The sequence below is a fragment of the Macaca thibetana genome, chromosome 15 (assembly GCF_024542745.1).
Source record: "Macaca thibetana thibetana isolate TM-01 chromosome 15, ASM2454274v1, whole genome shotgun sequence".
Taxonomy (NCBI): Eukaryota; Metazoa; Chordata; class Mammalia; order Primates; family Cercopithecidae; genus Macaca; species Macaca thibetana.
Genome location: NC_065592.1, coordinates 40,559,875 through 40,577,458, shown reverse-complemented (window position 1 = coordinate 40,577,458; position 17,584 = coordinate 40,559,875). Strand labels below are relative to the sequence as shown.

General features: G+C 48.7%; 1 protein-coding gene and 1 long non-coding RNA gene across 2 annotated transcripts; both read right to left on the bottom strand.

The window, feature by feature from the left end:
- Window positions 1-2,584: 2,584 nt before the first annotated feature.
- On the bottom strand, window positions 2,585-16,860 carry LOC126937279 (uncharacterized). The gene is made up of 8 exons (XM_050760696.1): window positions 16,714-16,860; window positions 14,170-14,328; window positions 9,266-9,382; window positions 8,607-8,711; window positions 7,772-7,828; window positions 4,969-5,044; window positions 4,386-4,500; window positions 2,585-2,742 (listed from the first exon to the last, which is right to left on the bottom strand). Exons 2-8 carry the CDS (start codon window positions 14,307-14,309, stop codon window positions 2,585-2,587), a joined length of 768 nt encoding a protein of 255 aa, XP_050616653.1. The 5' UTR covers window positions 14,310-14,328; window positions 16,714-16,860.
- Window positions 11,768-14,031, bottom strand: LOC126938121 (uncharacterized). Its single transcript, XR_007719953.1, has 3 exons — window positions 13,726-14,031; window positions 12,621-12,757; window positions 11,768-11,824 (listed from the first exon to the last, which is right to left on the bottom strand). It is a non-coding gene; the product is annotated as an uncharacterized LOC126938121 (long non-coding RNA).
- Window positions 16,861-17,584: the final 724 nt, after the last annotated feature.

The following is a 17,584-nucleotide window of genomic DNA, read 5'->3' as shown; positions in this document are numbered from 1 at the left end:
CTGATCCTCATCACATGACCACAATAGTTTGCCAATGCAGAAATCAGGCTTCGGACACACATACGGAAAAATCTATCCTGTCCCTGCCGTGTCCGGGCTGTGGTAGCCAAGAGAGTAAGAGAGCGGGGCACTGGAATTGGAGCAGGAGGCCAGCATGCCAGCTATGCAGCCGGTCTTCATGTCCCAAAGCGTCACCAAAACCAGAACACAAAATGAGCCCCCATTCCAGCATTTTCTACATGCTATTCATGTGGTAATCTCACAACAGCCCCATTTCCTGGTGGAAAACCAAGGCCCAGAGTGATTCTTCCATGTTCCATTTTCTTCCTTCCTTAGAGTTTCCAGGGTTCTATATATATATATATATGTATGTATTTTTTTTTCACTTGCACCATCAGCTCACTTTATCTTTCTGTGCCCCCAAACTGCATACACTGGCAGGTCCTTCCTGCTGAAGGGATGTGGTAGGGGTCCTGAAATTATCCCCCCTCCGTAAGAGAGAACTCCAGGCAGGCTGGGGCTCACAGTCCCAAGCCTAAGAGGTTAGAACTGCACGGGACTCTGAGTCAGGCTAGTCTAAACAGCTGCCAGGGTGAGAATGGGCCTGGCAAGGCTCTGAAAGCCCTGGAACCTCCTTCCCCTCAGGAATGAGAGGAAAACCCCGAGGGTTCCACCGGCAGCCCCACCTCACCACCCACAGCGGGCCAAGAGCTTTATTTAGCTGCACTGAAATCTCACAGACCTGGAGCATGACTCTAAGCCGGTGTCCTTGCTGCCTAAGAGGACAAAAGCTCGTGAGTGGGCTTGGCCCCTCTGGGAAGACAGCCACCTGCCTCGTGCTTGCTGATTGTCTCACCTCGAGGGTTTTTACTTTTAAAATAACATTTAATATATTTACTCTCATTACTTAAGCAAGATCTATTCAGTGTAGAATATTTGGGAAATCCAGAAAAGTATCAACAAGGAAATTAAGTTTACCATAATCTTACCAGTCAGAGACAAGCACTGTTAGAGTATTGATAGTTTTCTCCTCGATTCTTGAGTCATGGATATGTGTATAGCTCCAAAAAGCAAAACCAGAATTATGTTTTATATACATTTTAAAAATTATCAAGTTCTAACATACTATAGTAAAAGGCACAGTTCTCAAGTGTGCAGCTCAGTACATTTTCAATTTGTTACACCCTTGAGACCATCACTCAGATCACAATATAGAGCAGCCAGACCCCAGAGAGTCCACCTTGCCCTTCCTCAGTCAATAGCTACGTGCCACCTCCAAGAAGTCGTCAGTCTTGTGACTTCCATTGCTGCAGATTAGATCTGCCTATTCCTGAGCATTGCACACATGGATTCATACACTACATCCTTTTGTGTCTGGCTTCACTCATCCAATCTGTAGCATCTGCCACAAGCCTGGCGTCGAAAAAGCATGCCACATTGGCATGTTAAATGTAAATGTGCATGCTGAGGATTGAATGAATGAGTGAGCGAATGAATGAGAGAATAGGCTTTAGCTGAGGTGTGGTCTCCCAACAGGATTCTGTTTTCAGTAAGTATAATACCTGGTGGGCCATGGGGAGAGGGAGAGCAGGCAGGTGGCTGGTGGAATAGTCTGGGTGAGAAGAGGCGGCAACCCGAACTAGAAGGGAGGTGGTGGGGACAGTGAGGAGGGAGCAGGTTGCACATGCCTGTCCCGTCTGCCTGGCACTCGTGAGCCCTGTGAGCAGCAGGACAGATGTATTTTTAGAAATCCCCTCACACAGAGCAGCCACTTGACACCATGTGGCTGCCTCACTGCCACAGAGTCCCAGGGACTGATGCCGAGGCCCCACAGGGGTCAAGCTTCTGGGCTGTGAGCTCACGACCCCCTACCGCCCTGCTGAGCAGGCGAGAATCATGCTCAGGTGATGAACAAGCACAAGACAAGAGGACCCAGATGACCCTGGAGAGTATCCCACTGGAAGATGCAAGCACGTGGCTCATGGAGAAATGGGTGCCATTGCCCTGCATCCCCCAAAAGACATTCTTACTCCCTAGGATCAGAGGCATGGCGTGGCTCCAAGCCAGGGGAGCCCTCGTACTGCTTAAAGGCCCCAGGGTTGGAAAGGACCTCTCTTCTGCCCTCACCCCACCCAGTGCTTGAGCTCCCTTTGACATTCTTTTCAACACGAGCTCAGCTTTCATGCCTCCTTTTCCCTTACCTCCATAATCAGCACCCTAGACTTAGCCACCACTTTCTCTCGCCTACTCTGTCTTGCCACCTTCTTTGTCTGCTCCTGCCCCCTCTTATCCTCTTATCTGTCTCATCCTGCAGCCAGGGTCCGTGCTCTCCACAGACGTAGCTTGTGACAAAGTGGCTGGACGCTGCCAGAGAAGGAGCAATGTTATTGGAGAGGGATGGAGCCAGAGCAGCAGGAGAGAGCCACTGGGCTGTGATGATGGGAGGAGGAGACATGGAAAGGACAGTGCCCCGGGAGCCACCGGCCGCGAGGGTAAGATGTTTTAATGGAGGGACAGGGCAGGCAGTGCTTGGATGGCACAGGTAGGCCTGGCACCAGGCAGGATTTTATTGTTTGATGAAGGTTCACTGCCCTTGATTCTTCTCCTTGGGCTTGTACTTAGTGATTGTGGGAGATAAGGAGGATGAAGGGGAGGCGCTTGCTCTTTTTCCTGAATGATAAAGCTGGGAGCTGGCGATGGCTTTGGGAATATGGGGAATATGGGCAATCAGTTCCCAGAAAGCTATTAGGGTAAAAGATTGTCATGTTATAAACTTCTAAACCACAGATGAACAAGCTTGAACAAACTGTTAGAACACCTAGTGTTGATTATTGAGAGTGTTTCTGCAGTGTGTGACTTGGCGTGGTTCGTTCGTGCTGTCCCTGAGAACAGTGACATTTCAGATTAGCAGTATTTTGGGGTTCCACTTGGAAAGAGCCCACCCCTCAGCTGACTGGTGCTGTCCTCCACTGGGTGATTTAATGGTCAGGCATGCTTGGTCAAGGGGAAGCAGCATCACGGCAAGGCACCTGTACCCATCTGCCAGTTTGGATGAAGGGCCAAATCACAGGGTCAGTAATGCTTCTTGGCCAGAGAACATGAGCTGAGCAGCTGTCCCTGCCTGCTATCCATGAGAGGTCCTCTTACCAACTCAGCCTCAGGGAGGGAGAGAGTCCCCTGTAGTCAGAACGGTATGTGAGTGTCGCAGCTAGGGGCAGAGGGAGACCAGGGAACCTGCCCTTAGCCACTCACACAAGATATAAATCCAGGAAGCTGAAAGGGAGCCCTTTTAGGCCAGGATGGAGGATACTCCCAGCATCCCCTGTGGCCAGATGCAGGGGTCCTTGGAGCACTCAGGGACCACCCTAGGAGAAGAGATGGGAGCTGAATGTGTTATAGTTAAATAACTCCTAGATTGCAGAACATCTCTCAGCTTCATTTTTCTGTTTTGTAAAATGAATATAAATGAGATGAAGGATGCAAAATGCCCCATAAACTGAATAGCTTTATATGAATCTAAGTCATTATTTGCCCTGAAATTTTTCTATTTAATATTTTTGTCAACAATTTGGAGGCAGATACTGGATGTAGGCTTATCAGATATGTACAGAAAATAAAGCTGGGAGGGCTAGCTGAAACACAGGTATGGAGGACTACAGGTTGCAGAATCTGAAAGCACAGCACTCCCCTGGCTTCCTTCCCCTGGATGCCTTCTCTGTGTGACCCTCAGAAAGCACAGTGCCCCTAACACAGCTCCATTTTTTCGTGGTGTGGCTGCTCCTTCTCTGTAGTGGGTAGAGAGGCCAGGGATACTCCTAAACACCCTACCATGCTCAGGGTTTCTCTGTCTCAGCAGTATTGACATTGTGGACCAGATCACGGTGTTGTGGGGACTGTCCACATGGTGGTATGGTAGGATGTTTAGCAGCATTCCTGGCCTCTACCCTGTAGATGCCCGTAGCACTGCTATTCCTCTCTTTGTGACAAACAAGTGTCCCTGGGGTACAAAATTGTCCCTGGTTAAAACCTCTGCTCTAGATTCATCCTTTGCACTTCCCTGCCTGCATGGTAGCTCCTCTGGTCATGTCAAAGTTCTCATAGTTCCTTAAATAAACAAAGCTTTTCCACATCTTTCCCAGAACTTTGCATGCAAGATCCCTTCCCACTGCTGCCCTTTACCACTTCATAAAATCCTGTGTGTCCTTGAAAACTCATCCCAAGCATCCCTTCCTTGCAGATGCTGTCCCAGATGCTCCCAGACAGCTAGTGCACTCACAGCAAAGTTCTCCTGGAGCCCTGAGTGCATGGATTTTATTTTTTTGCTTGGGAGAGTCACCCCCACTGGACTATAAGCTTCTTGAAGGTAAATCCTGGATCTTTCTCACCTCTGCTCCCCAGTGCCTGGGAGGCATGGCCTAGCACAGAGTGGGTGCTTAGTGAATCCTCCTTGAGTAACATTGCTTCATGGATCACTACTGGCTGGTAATGGGACATACAACGCTGTAGGCAAAAAGCATATTTTCTGGATCTTAATCACACGAAGGGTCCAGTACTCCACCCTCAGGTAGCAGAGCACCTTGTCTCTTTTGCAGAGAAAAAATAACTTATTTTAATCTCTAGGATGCTAGAGAGGTTTAGAGAAGTTTCCTCCTGCGAAAACCTTTTTCAGGCTCTGCCCTTGACAAAACACTGAAAGGACAGCAGCAGATAGCACTTTCTCTTCAAAAGATGCCTGAGGATGGGCGCCAATCCCAGCTAAACTTTCTGCCTGTGTTGGAGCAAGGGGCTCCACCTAGTCTTTCTTGAATGCAAATGTGATCTGTCCGGTCCAACAGCAAAGCCCCGCCCTCCAATGCCAGGACTCTAGGCTGTGGGACTTTCTCCAGCTCTCCCCTCTGCATTGTCAAAACGGGAACAGACTGAGCAGAAGGAACGCGTTTGGTGCTGAGACCAGAGCCAGGGCAGTACGCAGCAGATCCAGACAATCTGCTCCGCTCCTCCCAAGGAGAGAGGAAAGGCTTTTATTTCTTGCTGACAACCAAGTCTGCAATGGGAAAATCTCTGGGGGATCAAAGCTAAGCCAAGTGAGAGATGCACACCCCACACTGGTGTGCCTCACCTGGCTTTATACGGCCAGGTTTCTGTGTGTGTATGTGTGTGTGTGTGTGTGTGTGCTGGGGGTGGTGGTGGTGATGTGCATATGCATTAAAAGAAAAGTCATGAACTGTCAGACATAAAACATCAAGTGCACCCACGCCTTAGACACCTTCAGTGACAGGGACTTCTCACTATCTTAACAACTGCTAGACAGTTCTGTCTAGTAGAAAGCTTTCGGTCACTCTGGTGGTTTACCCTTTGGTCCTAAGTCCAATTCTTTATTCTGTTTAGAATTGGTCCAATCTTTTTTTCCCCAGGAAGGATTGTCAGAGGCAACCACTTTACCAGCCAAATCCCTTCTTCTGGCTAGAGACCCAGTTCTTTCAACTCTTTTCCATGTGGTACAGTTTTGATCTCCCTTCCTGATCACCCTTTTCTCATCAGTGCAATAGGTAATACAATACTCTCATTTTTTCTGCAGTTCTCAGAGAGTAAGTTATTTGGGGTGGACATGTTTTCCATGCAGCTGAAGAGCAACAGAATTTTAAAAAAAACATAACGGAAAAATTGTCAGCATGCAGGATACAGGTCCCTTTTAGATTGTGCACATCCCTGCTAATTCTCTCTCTGACGTTTCTCACTACCTCTGACTTCATCTCTCACTACTTCCTCCCATGTGTCTTCCTGCACCTCTTTGTACACCACCTTCCAACAAGATTGGACTCTCGTGCCATCCCTGAAAACACTAGGACCAATGAGAGGAAGCCAGAAGAAGTCACCTGGATACCTGGATGCCTGGCGCCTGGACATGAGAAGCACCTTCTAATGGCCGGGGAGTTCAATGCTGGAAAGGGTGACACCAGCTGGGGGCGAGCTCTCCACTGTGAAGGTGTGTGGACAGAGGCTTCTGGTAGGGGATTTCTTGACAGGCCTGGACTTAACGAATCTGCTAGGTACTTGCTGTCTCTTTCAGCCCTGTGATTTTGTGATTGTGGGCAAAGATTCCATAAGGGCGTGTGTGTGTGTGCGCGCGCGCGCATGTGTGTTTGTGTGTAATGGGGACTCTGGGGTATCCTTTTGACAGCTGTGGGAGAGGGAGCAGAAAGTCAGTTCCTTCAGCCGGGCAGCTGTAGGGCTGGCAACTGAGCATGGCTGACTCAGTCCGTGGCTGAGCCGAGCTGCTCAAGAAGAGGGGAGGCACAGTGTGGTGACAGGCAAGAAGAAAGTGGGCCTGGTGCAGTCTCCTATGCTGGGGAACTTGTTGGTCAGGAGGATTTTGAGGGCCCATAGGTCAGTGTCCACTCTGCACCCCCCAACTCAGGGGCACAAGCTGGGTCTCTAATTGGTTTGAGTGTGTGGACAGTTCTGAAAAGCACAGGGCTGGTGCCTGTGACATTATTCTGGAACTATATTCCAGATTTCTGGACACGAGAGTGGCCACTGGTCTTACCATAAATGTGGGATGTCAGCATTTTAGAGACTCCTGGAGTCTCAGGTCAGGGGGGACCTCTGCATCATTCTTGTTCAGTCCCTCAGAAGCTGGCACACCATCACAAGCCTTTTCTGGCACACCATCCAGCCTTTTCTGGAACATCTCAGCATTAGATTAAAAGACATAATGGATGGAAATTATCTCCCACTGGCAGGTAGATAAACAGATTCCCTCCCTTTTCTTCCCTGTGAAATGACAGAAAGCTCACTGCCCTCTGAGGCGACTCATTCCATCTTTGGATGGCTTTGAGCTGAAGTCTGTTTAGTTGAGTGCGCTGTAGGACATATTCTTATCACTCTCGTGTTATCTGGGGAATCAGATGTTCTTATTACTATTGCTTATGGGAAATACTACTACCTACAGCCACTGTTAGGTGAGCTCTACCTTGTGCCAGCTACCAGGTTAAGTACTTAACATGAATGTCAGGTCTATGGAAACTTCAAATCCCACTGGGCCATAGCTGGATGATCCCCCAGAGGTCAATCTAGTTCTCATGTTCATGGTTAAATCAAGGCTCAGACCCTAAGCCACGAACCTAGTTCTGTCATAGATGAATGAAAATAGAGTCTTCCTAAAGGGGGCTGTGGCCACATGGATTTCTGGATACCCCCATTTTCCTGTGGTTTCTGGGAAGCCAGTTCTGCACAAATGTGAAGTTAGTGGCTAGCTCCCTGGGTCACCCAGAGAGCGTACCTAGAATTGCCCCATCCTTCCAGTGACAAGAGACAAGGTAAAAACTTGAAGTCCGAATGCTGCAGGGGTTGGGGGGTGGGGGTGGATCAGCAAAGCTAAAGCCTTGCTCTTGTGTCTCTCCTGGATTCCCTGGGAGGCACTGATGAAGCAAGAGTCTAAGAGGCAGGAAATATGGTTCTGTATTGAGGCACTGCCACTTTCTGTGAGGCCAGGTAAGCTATTGCATCTCTCTTGCCTCAGTCTTCTCATCTAAAAATGGATCTAAGAATTGTAGCCACCACTCAGGGCTGTTGTGAGGACCTGGAGGACCTCAGCTGGTGACAATTAGTGTCATGATTTCCCCCACTCTAGCCAGGATGGACTAGGTGAAGTTTGAACAAAAAGAAAGGTTCTGCAAGGTTCAGGGGAAATGAAAGGACTTCTCTGGTCACCTTAGGCAGCAGAGAGGGACTAATGACAGTCTTACATCAGATTCCCTAGAAGCAGAACCTGAGGCAGGGATTTAGGTACATATGATTTACTGGGGGAGTGCTTTTCAGGAAAAACCTACAAGGGAGAGAGGAAAGGAAGCAGGATAGGAGCAGGGAGAGAGACAAACACAGGTGTGGTCAAGGGTCGGGCTACCAGATAAAATATAGGCTGCCCAGGTCAATTTGCATTTCAGATGAACAATGAGTAATTTCTCATTATAAGTATGTTGCAAGTCTTGCATGAAGCCTGCTTATACTCAAAGCGTATGCTTTGTTTATTTGAAGTGCAAATATATCTGGGTATCTTGTATTTTTATTTGCTAAATCTGGTAACCCAGTCTAAGCTAGTCAATCAGCCCCATTTGCCCAAAACTGATGGGACATGGGAATTTCAGTGTAAAACTGAAATTCAGGCTGCTCATCCTAAACTGTGATTTCAGGGAAAGCCAGCTTTGGGCTGATCCTTGGAGAGGGGATAGAAGTGGACTGACTCTCTGGAGCCTGAAGCATACTGCAGCGATGTCCCTTCCTGAGGGGAGGGGACTACCCTTTTGCATTTCTGTGTCACTTAGTCATTGCCTGTGGTGGCGGTGATTGGGGAGCAGGTATGGGGAGAAAGTTGTAACCTCGTGGAGATGCAGCTTCTGTCTTCTGAGAGCCATTCTCTGGAGAAGGGGGGCATCTGTGAGTCATTAGCAGGCAAACAGGTGGCATTCAGCAGCTGGGGGCAGGGGGTGTGCATTGGTCCTTAAAAGGGGAGCTGGTGCGACACCATAGCATCTTCTACACTGTTTGTATCTCTCCAGCCCAGAGGCTCTGCTCCACCCTCAGAAGAGGTGAAAACTAAGCCTGACTCAAATTCCATGGATGAACCGCACGACTCCTCTGATTGTAGGCTGGGTGCCAGGATAACTCCAGCACAGACTGGTCTGAGACCGCTACCACATTCACAGAGAACACTAAGGGCACAGAGAAGGGAGCGGGGGTAAATTATTCCTGACTGGGAGAAAGAGGGCCAGACAAGATTTCACATAGGGAGCAACACCTGAGCCTTGAAAGCAGGTGAAAGTCTGATGAGGGTTGGGGTAGAGAGGTGGAGTGGCGGCTGGTGGCTGGTGGTTGGTGGCTGATGGGTAGTAGTGGTGAGAAGGGCGTGGCCAAGATGTGAAGGTCAGAGTCATGGAGGTCAAGGTGTGTAGGTTTTCTCATCAACTCCTCCAGTAAGCAGGTACAAAGAGCCTCTTTTCCCCAAACTGGCCCCTAAGCCAGGTGAGCACAAGGCCTTCCCAGGCTGCAGATTCTGGGTCAGGTTTTGCCTGCATTGACAAAGCATTTGGTCTCCGCAAAGTGCTGAATGATTTATTTTCTGACCAAGCTAATGCTTTGAAAAACTGCTGGTGGCCCTCCTGATCCGGGGATGCCCGGGCACCTAGGGAATGTCCCAGCTCCTGGCGGGGAGGCCCCGCCACCCAGGTCTGGCCCAGATCCATGGGAAGACAAGCTTCCTTCTCACCTTTCCAGTGTGTCCTGAAACCAGAAGCCCCGTGACTCTGGCTCCTCTTTCACCGCTCTGGGATTTCGGCTCTGGCCAAGGCAGGACACCCATGCTGCAGAGAAGCCTGAGAAGCCACTGGGACCAAGGTGCAGGGAGGGTCAGCTGGGGAGAGTGATGGGATTCGTCCCAAATCAGTCTCCCCATTTCTGGACTGAGCTCAGCCTAGCGTTGCTAAAGCTCAGCACCCGAGCCTTTCCACTGGCTCTGTAATTTCTTTTCAGCCCCTTGCTGAGGGACACAGGGCTATTGTGCCTTTATTTCAACCACTTACTTGCTGTGTGACCTTGTACATGTCACCTGGCCTTCCTGAGCCCTCTCTCACATCCTCACTAAGGATGAAAACATCAGCACTAGCGACTAGCAGTCTTGTCGTGTTTGCCAGCTTTCACAGCAGCACACTCACATGCATTGTCTCACTGCAACATCTCTGTAAATTGTGAAGTGGGTGAGTGGGCAAGGGACGTTATTATCTCTATTTTAGAGATGAATGTGACTTGGCCTCATGTTACAGCTGCTAGACTCCTGGGCTCAGAACCCCTGACACTAGGACACCAAGAAGACAATAATCTCTTATCAGAGTCTCTAGGAAATGTCTGAACCAGAATCTGCAATTTTAAAGGCTTGAATATGGGGACTCAGGGGGCATTTGGTTCCCACATGTTTAATGATACTTTCAGAAACGAGGCTACAGAGGGCAGGACATCCTGTGATGGGCTCTGTATTCTGTTTCCAGCACAGTCTGAGGCGGATTCAAATCTCAGCTCTCCTCTCTCAGAAATGCAGTAACAATATTTCACTCAGAAGCTACAATCCAAATTGACTGCTGGGGAAAAACGCAAGATTTGACAACATGGGGTTTCTCTGGGACCCTTTAGTGCCCGCAAGGCCTTTTCTGTTGTCCTTTTTAGATTCTGACATGTGTATGTTTCAGATGACTCATCATCTGAAGAAGTAGACCAAAGAAGTGCAGATGGGGTTCTGAGGTGGGAAAGGTCTCTTCTCATTGGGGTGGGGGGTGAGGAGAGGAGCAGAACTAGGGAAAGAAAATAACAGAAAGAGTGTTAATGAAGACCGCTGATTTTTTAGAGAGCTGAAAAGGTAACAACGGGGGAGGTCTGAGATTTGGGGCCAGCACACAGTCTGTAGCCAGACACATAGATTTAAGTCCCAGCACAGCCACTTACCAGCTAAGTGAATTTAGGCCAGTCCCAGATCTCTGCGGGCCTCAACCTCGTCATCTGAAACCTGGTGCAGGCAGGACCACCCCTTCACTTCGTTCTCAGGGTCCAGATGTCCCTGGTGCCCAATAGGGCTTGACTACAGCAGGCACTTAATATGTGTTAACTCCGTGCATCCCCCCTCCTTTTCATAAGTGGATTATGCGTGTAGGAAATATGAAACTTCCTTTCACCCAAACAAAAACTGTGTCATCTAAGACAAATCTGATAAAATTAACTTTTAAGTTGAAAAGGTGTTCTGCATGAATGATGACCCCATTGGCTTATTTTCCTCTGACCTTGCTCACTACCCCTCCCCCAACACACACACACACACACACACACACACACACACACACACACACACACCCTTCCTTCTCACCAATAAAACTAGATTGGCATGAGGAGAAAAGGCCAGGCTGTCATGGTCCCAGCATCCTGCTCACAAAAACTTGGAGGCAGAGCGGGCCAATATGGAACCCTGGGGACTGGGGTCTCTGCTGGTCCCCACAGTAGGTGCCAAGAACAGTTCACAGCCCAGCATGTGGCCGCACTGCCCACTCTGCTCCATGAGGACAGAGCCTCGCCGTCCCCTGAAGGACTCTGGCAATATAGCCTGCCAAAGACCTCAATCTGATTAAAGGAAGGAAGGAAATTGGAGAAAGGAAGAAAGAAACGAAAGAAAAATGATGGAGAGAAGGAGAGAGAGAGAAGGAGAGAGGCCCGGTACAAGTGTGAAATCAGAAGAACAGACTGAGGATGGTGAGATGCATGTGAACAGTGTGACGTGGGCAACCCCCACAAATAGACCTTCTGTTAAAAATAGCCTTTGTCTAAATGTGGAAAGGGTGTAAATATAGTAGCGGTTTCGGCTTACTACGGAGCCGCCCCTGCTCCAAGTAACAGAGGCTTATTATAGGAAGCGTGCGTCAGCAGCGGGAGGGGAGGAGAGGAATAGAGAAGCCCCGGGCCGTGGGTACAGTACCCCCCAGCAGGAGGGGGGTCAGCCAGCCAGCGTCGCCCTGTTGGGGGCAAGCGGCCCGAATGACTCTGAAACGCTCTCACAGAGTTCCTCTGGGCAGAAAACTCTAGCCGAGCTGTGGGAGGAAGGGAGGAAGGAAGGAATCGCTGTGCTGAAAAGGATCTAGGCTTGTCTCGGCGATGCCGCTCACTTTCAAGTGGGATTTCAGCAGCCATTGCGTCCTGTGTGCAGCAGGCTGCTCGCTCCTGGACACTGCAGGAAGTTTTCAAAGGAACCCCCTGGAACGACCAGCCTGCAGGCAAGCCGGTTTCCTCAGCCCTGAGTACAGAGGACAAATGTCTAGAAAATCAGTGGAAAGTGCCAGAAAGGAGTTTGATTCAAGTTTTTTTTTTTTTTTTTTTTTTTAAGACTGGGTTTTCATGTCTGTGTCTGGTATCACGTGCTAAGTAGGTGCATGGGGTACGGTGGCTGGACTCCTGAGCTGGACAGCTGGGAGATGCTGCAGGCACTGCCTTCCAGTATGATGCATGACCAAGGGAACAAAACTGTTCTGGGAAGCTCACTGCTCTGCTTTCTACAGCTACAGAGATGGCAAAGGGTTGAGTGCCCATGTGGGTGTTAAGACCTGCTCCTGCCGGTGTGTCTCCCCTCCAGGCCTTTGGGGGCCCTCATTATTCCCTGGTCTGTCACCCTTTAACCCAGTGCCCTCTCCTCCCAGCCCGGGACATGTCCATGCATCCTTCGCTGTCCACACATACAGCCCAACACACATACACGCACTCATGCACACTCACATTCAGTGTGGGCCCTGTGGCCCTTTCCAGCAATAGCCCTCACACCCCAACCCCCCACCCCCACCCCCGGCGTCCCACCCTGGCCCTGCACTCTCATAGAGTCCCTTCATCTGCTCTGCCCCTGCCCTCTGGCTCATCACTAGCCTTGAGCTTGCCTCCTGGATGTAAGGCAAACCTAGCTCCTCCAGGTGGATCTGCACTTCTCCTCAGATATGATTGGGGCTTGTGTGCTTATGCTGCTCCTCAAGCCAGCCTGGGTGACCACCTCGCTGCTCACACCCCTGGATTGAATGCTAATGCCCCTATCATGTTTCACCGACCTGCTCCTCAGGACTGATCTTCAACCTGTCAGCCACTCCCCAGCATCATCCAAACTGCCCTGAAAACCACCTTTCCAAAATGCAGAGCCAGCAGTGTCACTGCCCCACTCAAAATGCTCCCGACAGCTCCCCACCGCCTGTAAGATAAAGTCCAAACCTTGGAAGGCCGGACTTGACCCCTGTCTGCTTTTCCAGCTGTGTCTCCTGCTACCCTACCCTATGTGGTGCCTACATAGGCTCTGAAGGTGGGTGATTACCCCCAGGAATCTTCCCTTTCATGCCTCTGCAGGGACCATGCTGTTTCTTTGGGCTACAATTCTTCTCTTCCAAGTCTCTGCACATCAGGATTCTACCCACCCTTCAGGGCCCCAGTTCCAGAAGACTGCCCACCTATTGTGGGAAGCCTTCTTGGATCTCTCCTCCCACAGCAACTACCTTTCAGTTTTTTTTTTTTTCACTCCTTCTGCAAACCCCAAGTCATTTTTGTATATTTGGAAAATGAATCAAGAGGTGCAGTACTGCATCTGGGTGTGGTGCCCTCCCCTACCCACCAACAGAGCCTGCATGTCCCTCCATCACCAGAATGCTTGTTCCTCTGTGTTGGAATTGCCTGTTTATCCACTGGTCTCCCCACTGGAGTCTAACTTCTTAGGGAAGGGTCTGGATGACCTTGTTCAGGCCATATCCCCAGTGCCCTAGCATAGTGACATTCATTACACTAAATGAACTGGGCCTCCAGTGCTCTATACTTCTGCTATGTAGTGAATTTTTGCATTCCTCCCAAATTTATGTTGAAACCCTAATCCCCAGTGTGATAGTTTTTGGAGATGGAGACTTTGGGAGGTAATGAGGTGTTGAGGACAGGACCTTCATGGTGGGATTAGTGCCCGTATGAAGACAGACAGAAGAGTGTTCTTCCTCTCTCTGCTCTCTGCCATGTAAAGACACAGCAAGGAGATGTCAAGCGAGGGCCCTCCCCAGAATCCAACCATGCTGGCACACTCAACACGTACTTCCCAGCTTCCAGACCGTGAGAACTAAATTTCTGTGATTTCATCTACCAAGCCTAGGGTATTTGTTATAGTGACTAAGACAACTTCCTTACCTTTTCCAGATGTTCCCATCTGTTTTCAAGCCCCTCTGCTATTTTCTGCTGACCCTGCCATTGGCCCTGATACTGGTGCGAGAGCCACTTGGGTACAATCCTGAGATGCTGGGCCTGGAGTTGGAAGAACTACGTGAGAGTTTCAGCTCTGCCTCTTACCTGCCTGCCAGTGGGTAATTCATTTTTCCTCTCCCAACAGTCTCCTCAGCCATGAAAAGGAGTGACAGCAGTCACTGCATGGGATTGCTGTGAGGACTAAGTGAGAATGTGGAGCTGAAAGCCGCTGACAAACTGTGCAGTGCTCTTCAGATGTCGGGGCCTTTGTTGCAGCCCTCACCTACTCTCCACCTCGCCTGTGCTTTGGAAACCTGCCCAGGCACCAGCTATGTCGACTCCCGCTGCCATTCAGGCCCATAAGGATGTCCTAGAAAATACTTTTGCCACCTCTCTATGTTAACAGCTCGAAATCTCCAGACACTTCTGATTACCAGGATTTTGAGTACATGACGGTTTTCTTCCTCAAAATTCTTAAATAGCAAAAAGGCTTGAATGACAGTCAGGACTGGCAGAAGTTGGACTGTCATTGTGAACCAAGGAAGGAGGCTGCAAAAGGAAATGGGAAGAAAGTGGATATGCTGATAGCCAGGCTGGTGCTCTTCCAGGTAAGTCTACCTGCCCTGGCCCCAAGCAGCCCTGTCCTGGGCTTGGCTGGTCCTGCAGTTTCCCAGGATACAGCAGAGCTAGTGGATGGCCTGGAAAGCAAGTATTTGGGCAGATCGTATCTTCTGCCTGGAGAGAATGTGAATACTGTGGAAAGAGCCAGGCCATGAGTTCTGCAGAGCCCAGCTCTAGTTCCTGTTATGTCCCCTTACTAACAGGGTACATTGAGTAAGTCTCCTAACCCATTAGACCCTCAGTTATTCATTGCTGAATAGAAATCATTTTGATGAGAATCAAAATCAAATATGATCATTTATGAAAATTGTATGCATAGTGCCTGTGATCAATAAATGGCAATTGAAACTGATTCTAAATCTGTTTCTCCAGAGTAGTATTTCATGCTGCTGGGAAACAAGCAAAGACAAGTGATTTGGAAAACTAAGGTGTTGGAGTAGATATTTTTTCTTTAATACCTCCCAATCAGGACAAAACAATTTCCACCAGGTAGGCTGAAAAGCTTGCCATGGGAGCAAGGATTTTGGGGGAAGGCCAAGAAAGTGGATCACTGTTTGATTATACTAGAAGAATAAGAGACTCGAGTTGCTTAGAATCTCCAAAATTTGTCTTTGTAGCCCATTAAATAGAAATTCTTACAGCTAGAATACAATATGTTTTTAGATGACACACACTAATAAAATTACATTTTGGAGAGTGGGGGCTTCTGGCAGAAATACTTTTCACCAGTCACCAATCCATAATCAATCTATACCTCTCCAGCTATATTCCCCTCCCCTATCTGAATCTTTTTTATATATGCACACATATGTGCTTTCATGCAACATATGAGTAGGTGGGATGGGGATGGGTGGCAAAAAGGACAAGAGCTGCAACTTTGAAGGAAGACATTTCTGGTTCAAACCATGACTCTACCTTGTATTATCTGAGTGGCATGTTGGGGGAAACAAGGATTGTACCTGCAACACTACCTGCTTATCTACCTCAAAGATAGTTGTAAAGATCAAAGATACTGTGTGCAAAATGCTTATGTAGTGCTAATGGGCTAATGGTATTGTTGCGTAAATTCACAACATGCATGCACGTAGATATAAATGCTCATCTATATATACAAATATACTATTCATATGCATGCACACTGACAAATAAGCATGTATTCCTACACCTGCGTGCATTCAAATGCAGAATGGAACAATGACTGTGCACCTTTGCTACATAATCTAATTAAAATGTAGAAAATAAATTTTTTCCTAGGGGTGGTATTCTAAGATATCATTGAGCCTGAGTTCCTATAATATTCTGGGTAAGAGGACCATGGATGTGGGGTACAAGGCTTCTGAAGTAGAGGTGTGGGCCTGAGGCCAAGTACCTGATGTGGATGTCCAAGCTAAAAACATCTGGATTGGGTAGGTGTGGTGGCCATAAGAATATGTCTCCTGAAGAGGGAGCTCAGATGATCATGGCCTCTAGCTGCTTGTACCCATATTTATGTAGAGGCCACTCTTCCTGTTGGCTGCTTCCAGACAATCAGCAACTGAGTGTGGTAGGGATACTAAGGCAGAACTGTCTCCAAGAGACAGGGAACTTCTCTGATAGGTGACTTTGGCTTGAGGACTCTGATGGCCTTGCTATAGGTAGTCTAGGAGCTTCCACCCAACCTTGCTTCCCTCTCTCCTGCACTTGGGTCAAACTTGCATCAAGGTGTGATGGCTCTCCTAGCCTTTCTCTCTCCTAGCCTCTACCAGCTCCCTCCCCATTTTTATCTCACAGATGTTTCCACTAGTAAAATCCTTTGTATGGTTTATCTTGTCTTGGTGTCTGCACCAAAGGGGAGTACAGAATCCCAAGTCACAGAAAGAGCCCAGATAACCTGCACATCCTCTCTGTGAGGCAGGGCTTCTGAACCTTCTTCCAAGGTGAGGGTGTAGGTCTGACAAGCTCTATGACTTTCCCAAGCTCATAAGATTAGAAAGCAGCAGAGCCTGGTCCAGAACCCAAGCTTCCTGATCCCCAAATCCCTGTTCTCTTCTGCTTGGCACTGTCCACTGAGCACTTTCCCAACAGTTTTCACAAGCTTCCTATCATATCCACAATTTTCCCTGTGAAGAGGCAGTGCAAGCTTACCACTCCCATTTCGAAAATGAGAAGCTGAGAGTCAGACAGGCAAGGTCAATTGCCCAAGGTCATTGGTTAGCAAGCGACAGGGCAGGTATTTCAACCTAATTCTCCTGCCTCCCAACCCAGGTCTGCACCTTTTATCACCCTCCATGCTACTTTACCTCCTGCCAGAAATCTGGGAGTTGTCTGCTCCACCTGCCTGCCACTCCCCACAAATTCCTTTTCCCCCCTCTTCTTGGAAGCACACACCCTAGGGTCGGGGAGTCCTGGCTGTGCCCAGTATGCAGGGGCCTGGGGTCCAGCCCAGGGCTGTGGGAAGAAGCGCTACTTGCCACTGTTAGAAACCCACCGCTGAGCCTCCTTCCTTCTAGCTTGAAAGTGCTCTAGAGTTTCTGTGCTCACAATGCATCTCTTTGGAAGTCTGCCCTCCCAGGGTTGCCATGGTGACTATTTTGGTACTGCATGCTAGAAAAAGCTGAGGCACCTGCTGGTCACACCACCAAAACTTGTCTCTCTGAAAAATCAGCAGATGGCATTTGTCAGAAATTCCTACTTCTTGATTAATTTGGGAAAAAGAAGAGTGTGTGGCAGTGCTGATATCCTTTAACCCGGACCGGGCGTGTTGGTGTTTCAGGGAGGATGTGAAAAGCCATGCACAGACCCCATGAGATTCTTCTGAAGTGGTGGGTCATTTAGTTTTCCCAGAGAGGCAAAGAAGTTTGGTGATTTGGAGCCTAGTAAATGAAAACAAGGGAAAGACCATGATGTTGCTTTTGTATTAAGAAGAGTTGAAATTTCAAGGCCAGTTCTGAAGAGATCTATACCCCACTTCTAGTAACTTCCGTGAGTTCTCATATATGCCTCAGATTGGGTCCAGCTTTTAATTAGAGGAACATGTTGAAATCACAAGTTAGATTCATATCCCAGTTCTGCCACCTATTAATTGTGTGAGCTTGGACAGGACCCTCAGTCCATCTACACCTCAGTTTCCTCATCTGTAAATCAGTGATAATAACATTTACCTCATAAGGTTGTTGTGAGGATTAAATGACATAGCTATTGTTGT

What these genes read in the sequence shown, in the direction of transcription:
- LOC126937279 (XM_050760696.1), bottom strand. Translation starts at nt 14,309, where the DNA reads ATGACAGTCCAACTTCTGCCAGTCCTGACTGTCATTCAAGCCTTTTTG. An exon ending in GGTTCATCCATGGAATTTGA is followed by an intron (nt 7,829 to 8,606) that starts GTCAGGCTTAGT and finishes TCTCCCTTGTAG; the next exon opens with GTTTTTCCTGAAAAGCACTC. An exon ending in TACCTAAATCCCTGCCTCAG is followed by an intron (nt 5,045 to 7,771) that starts GTTCTGCTTCTA and finishes TTCCCATTGCAG; the next exon opens with ACTTGGTTGTCAGCAAGAAA.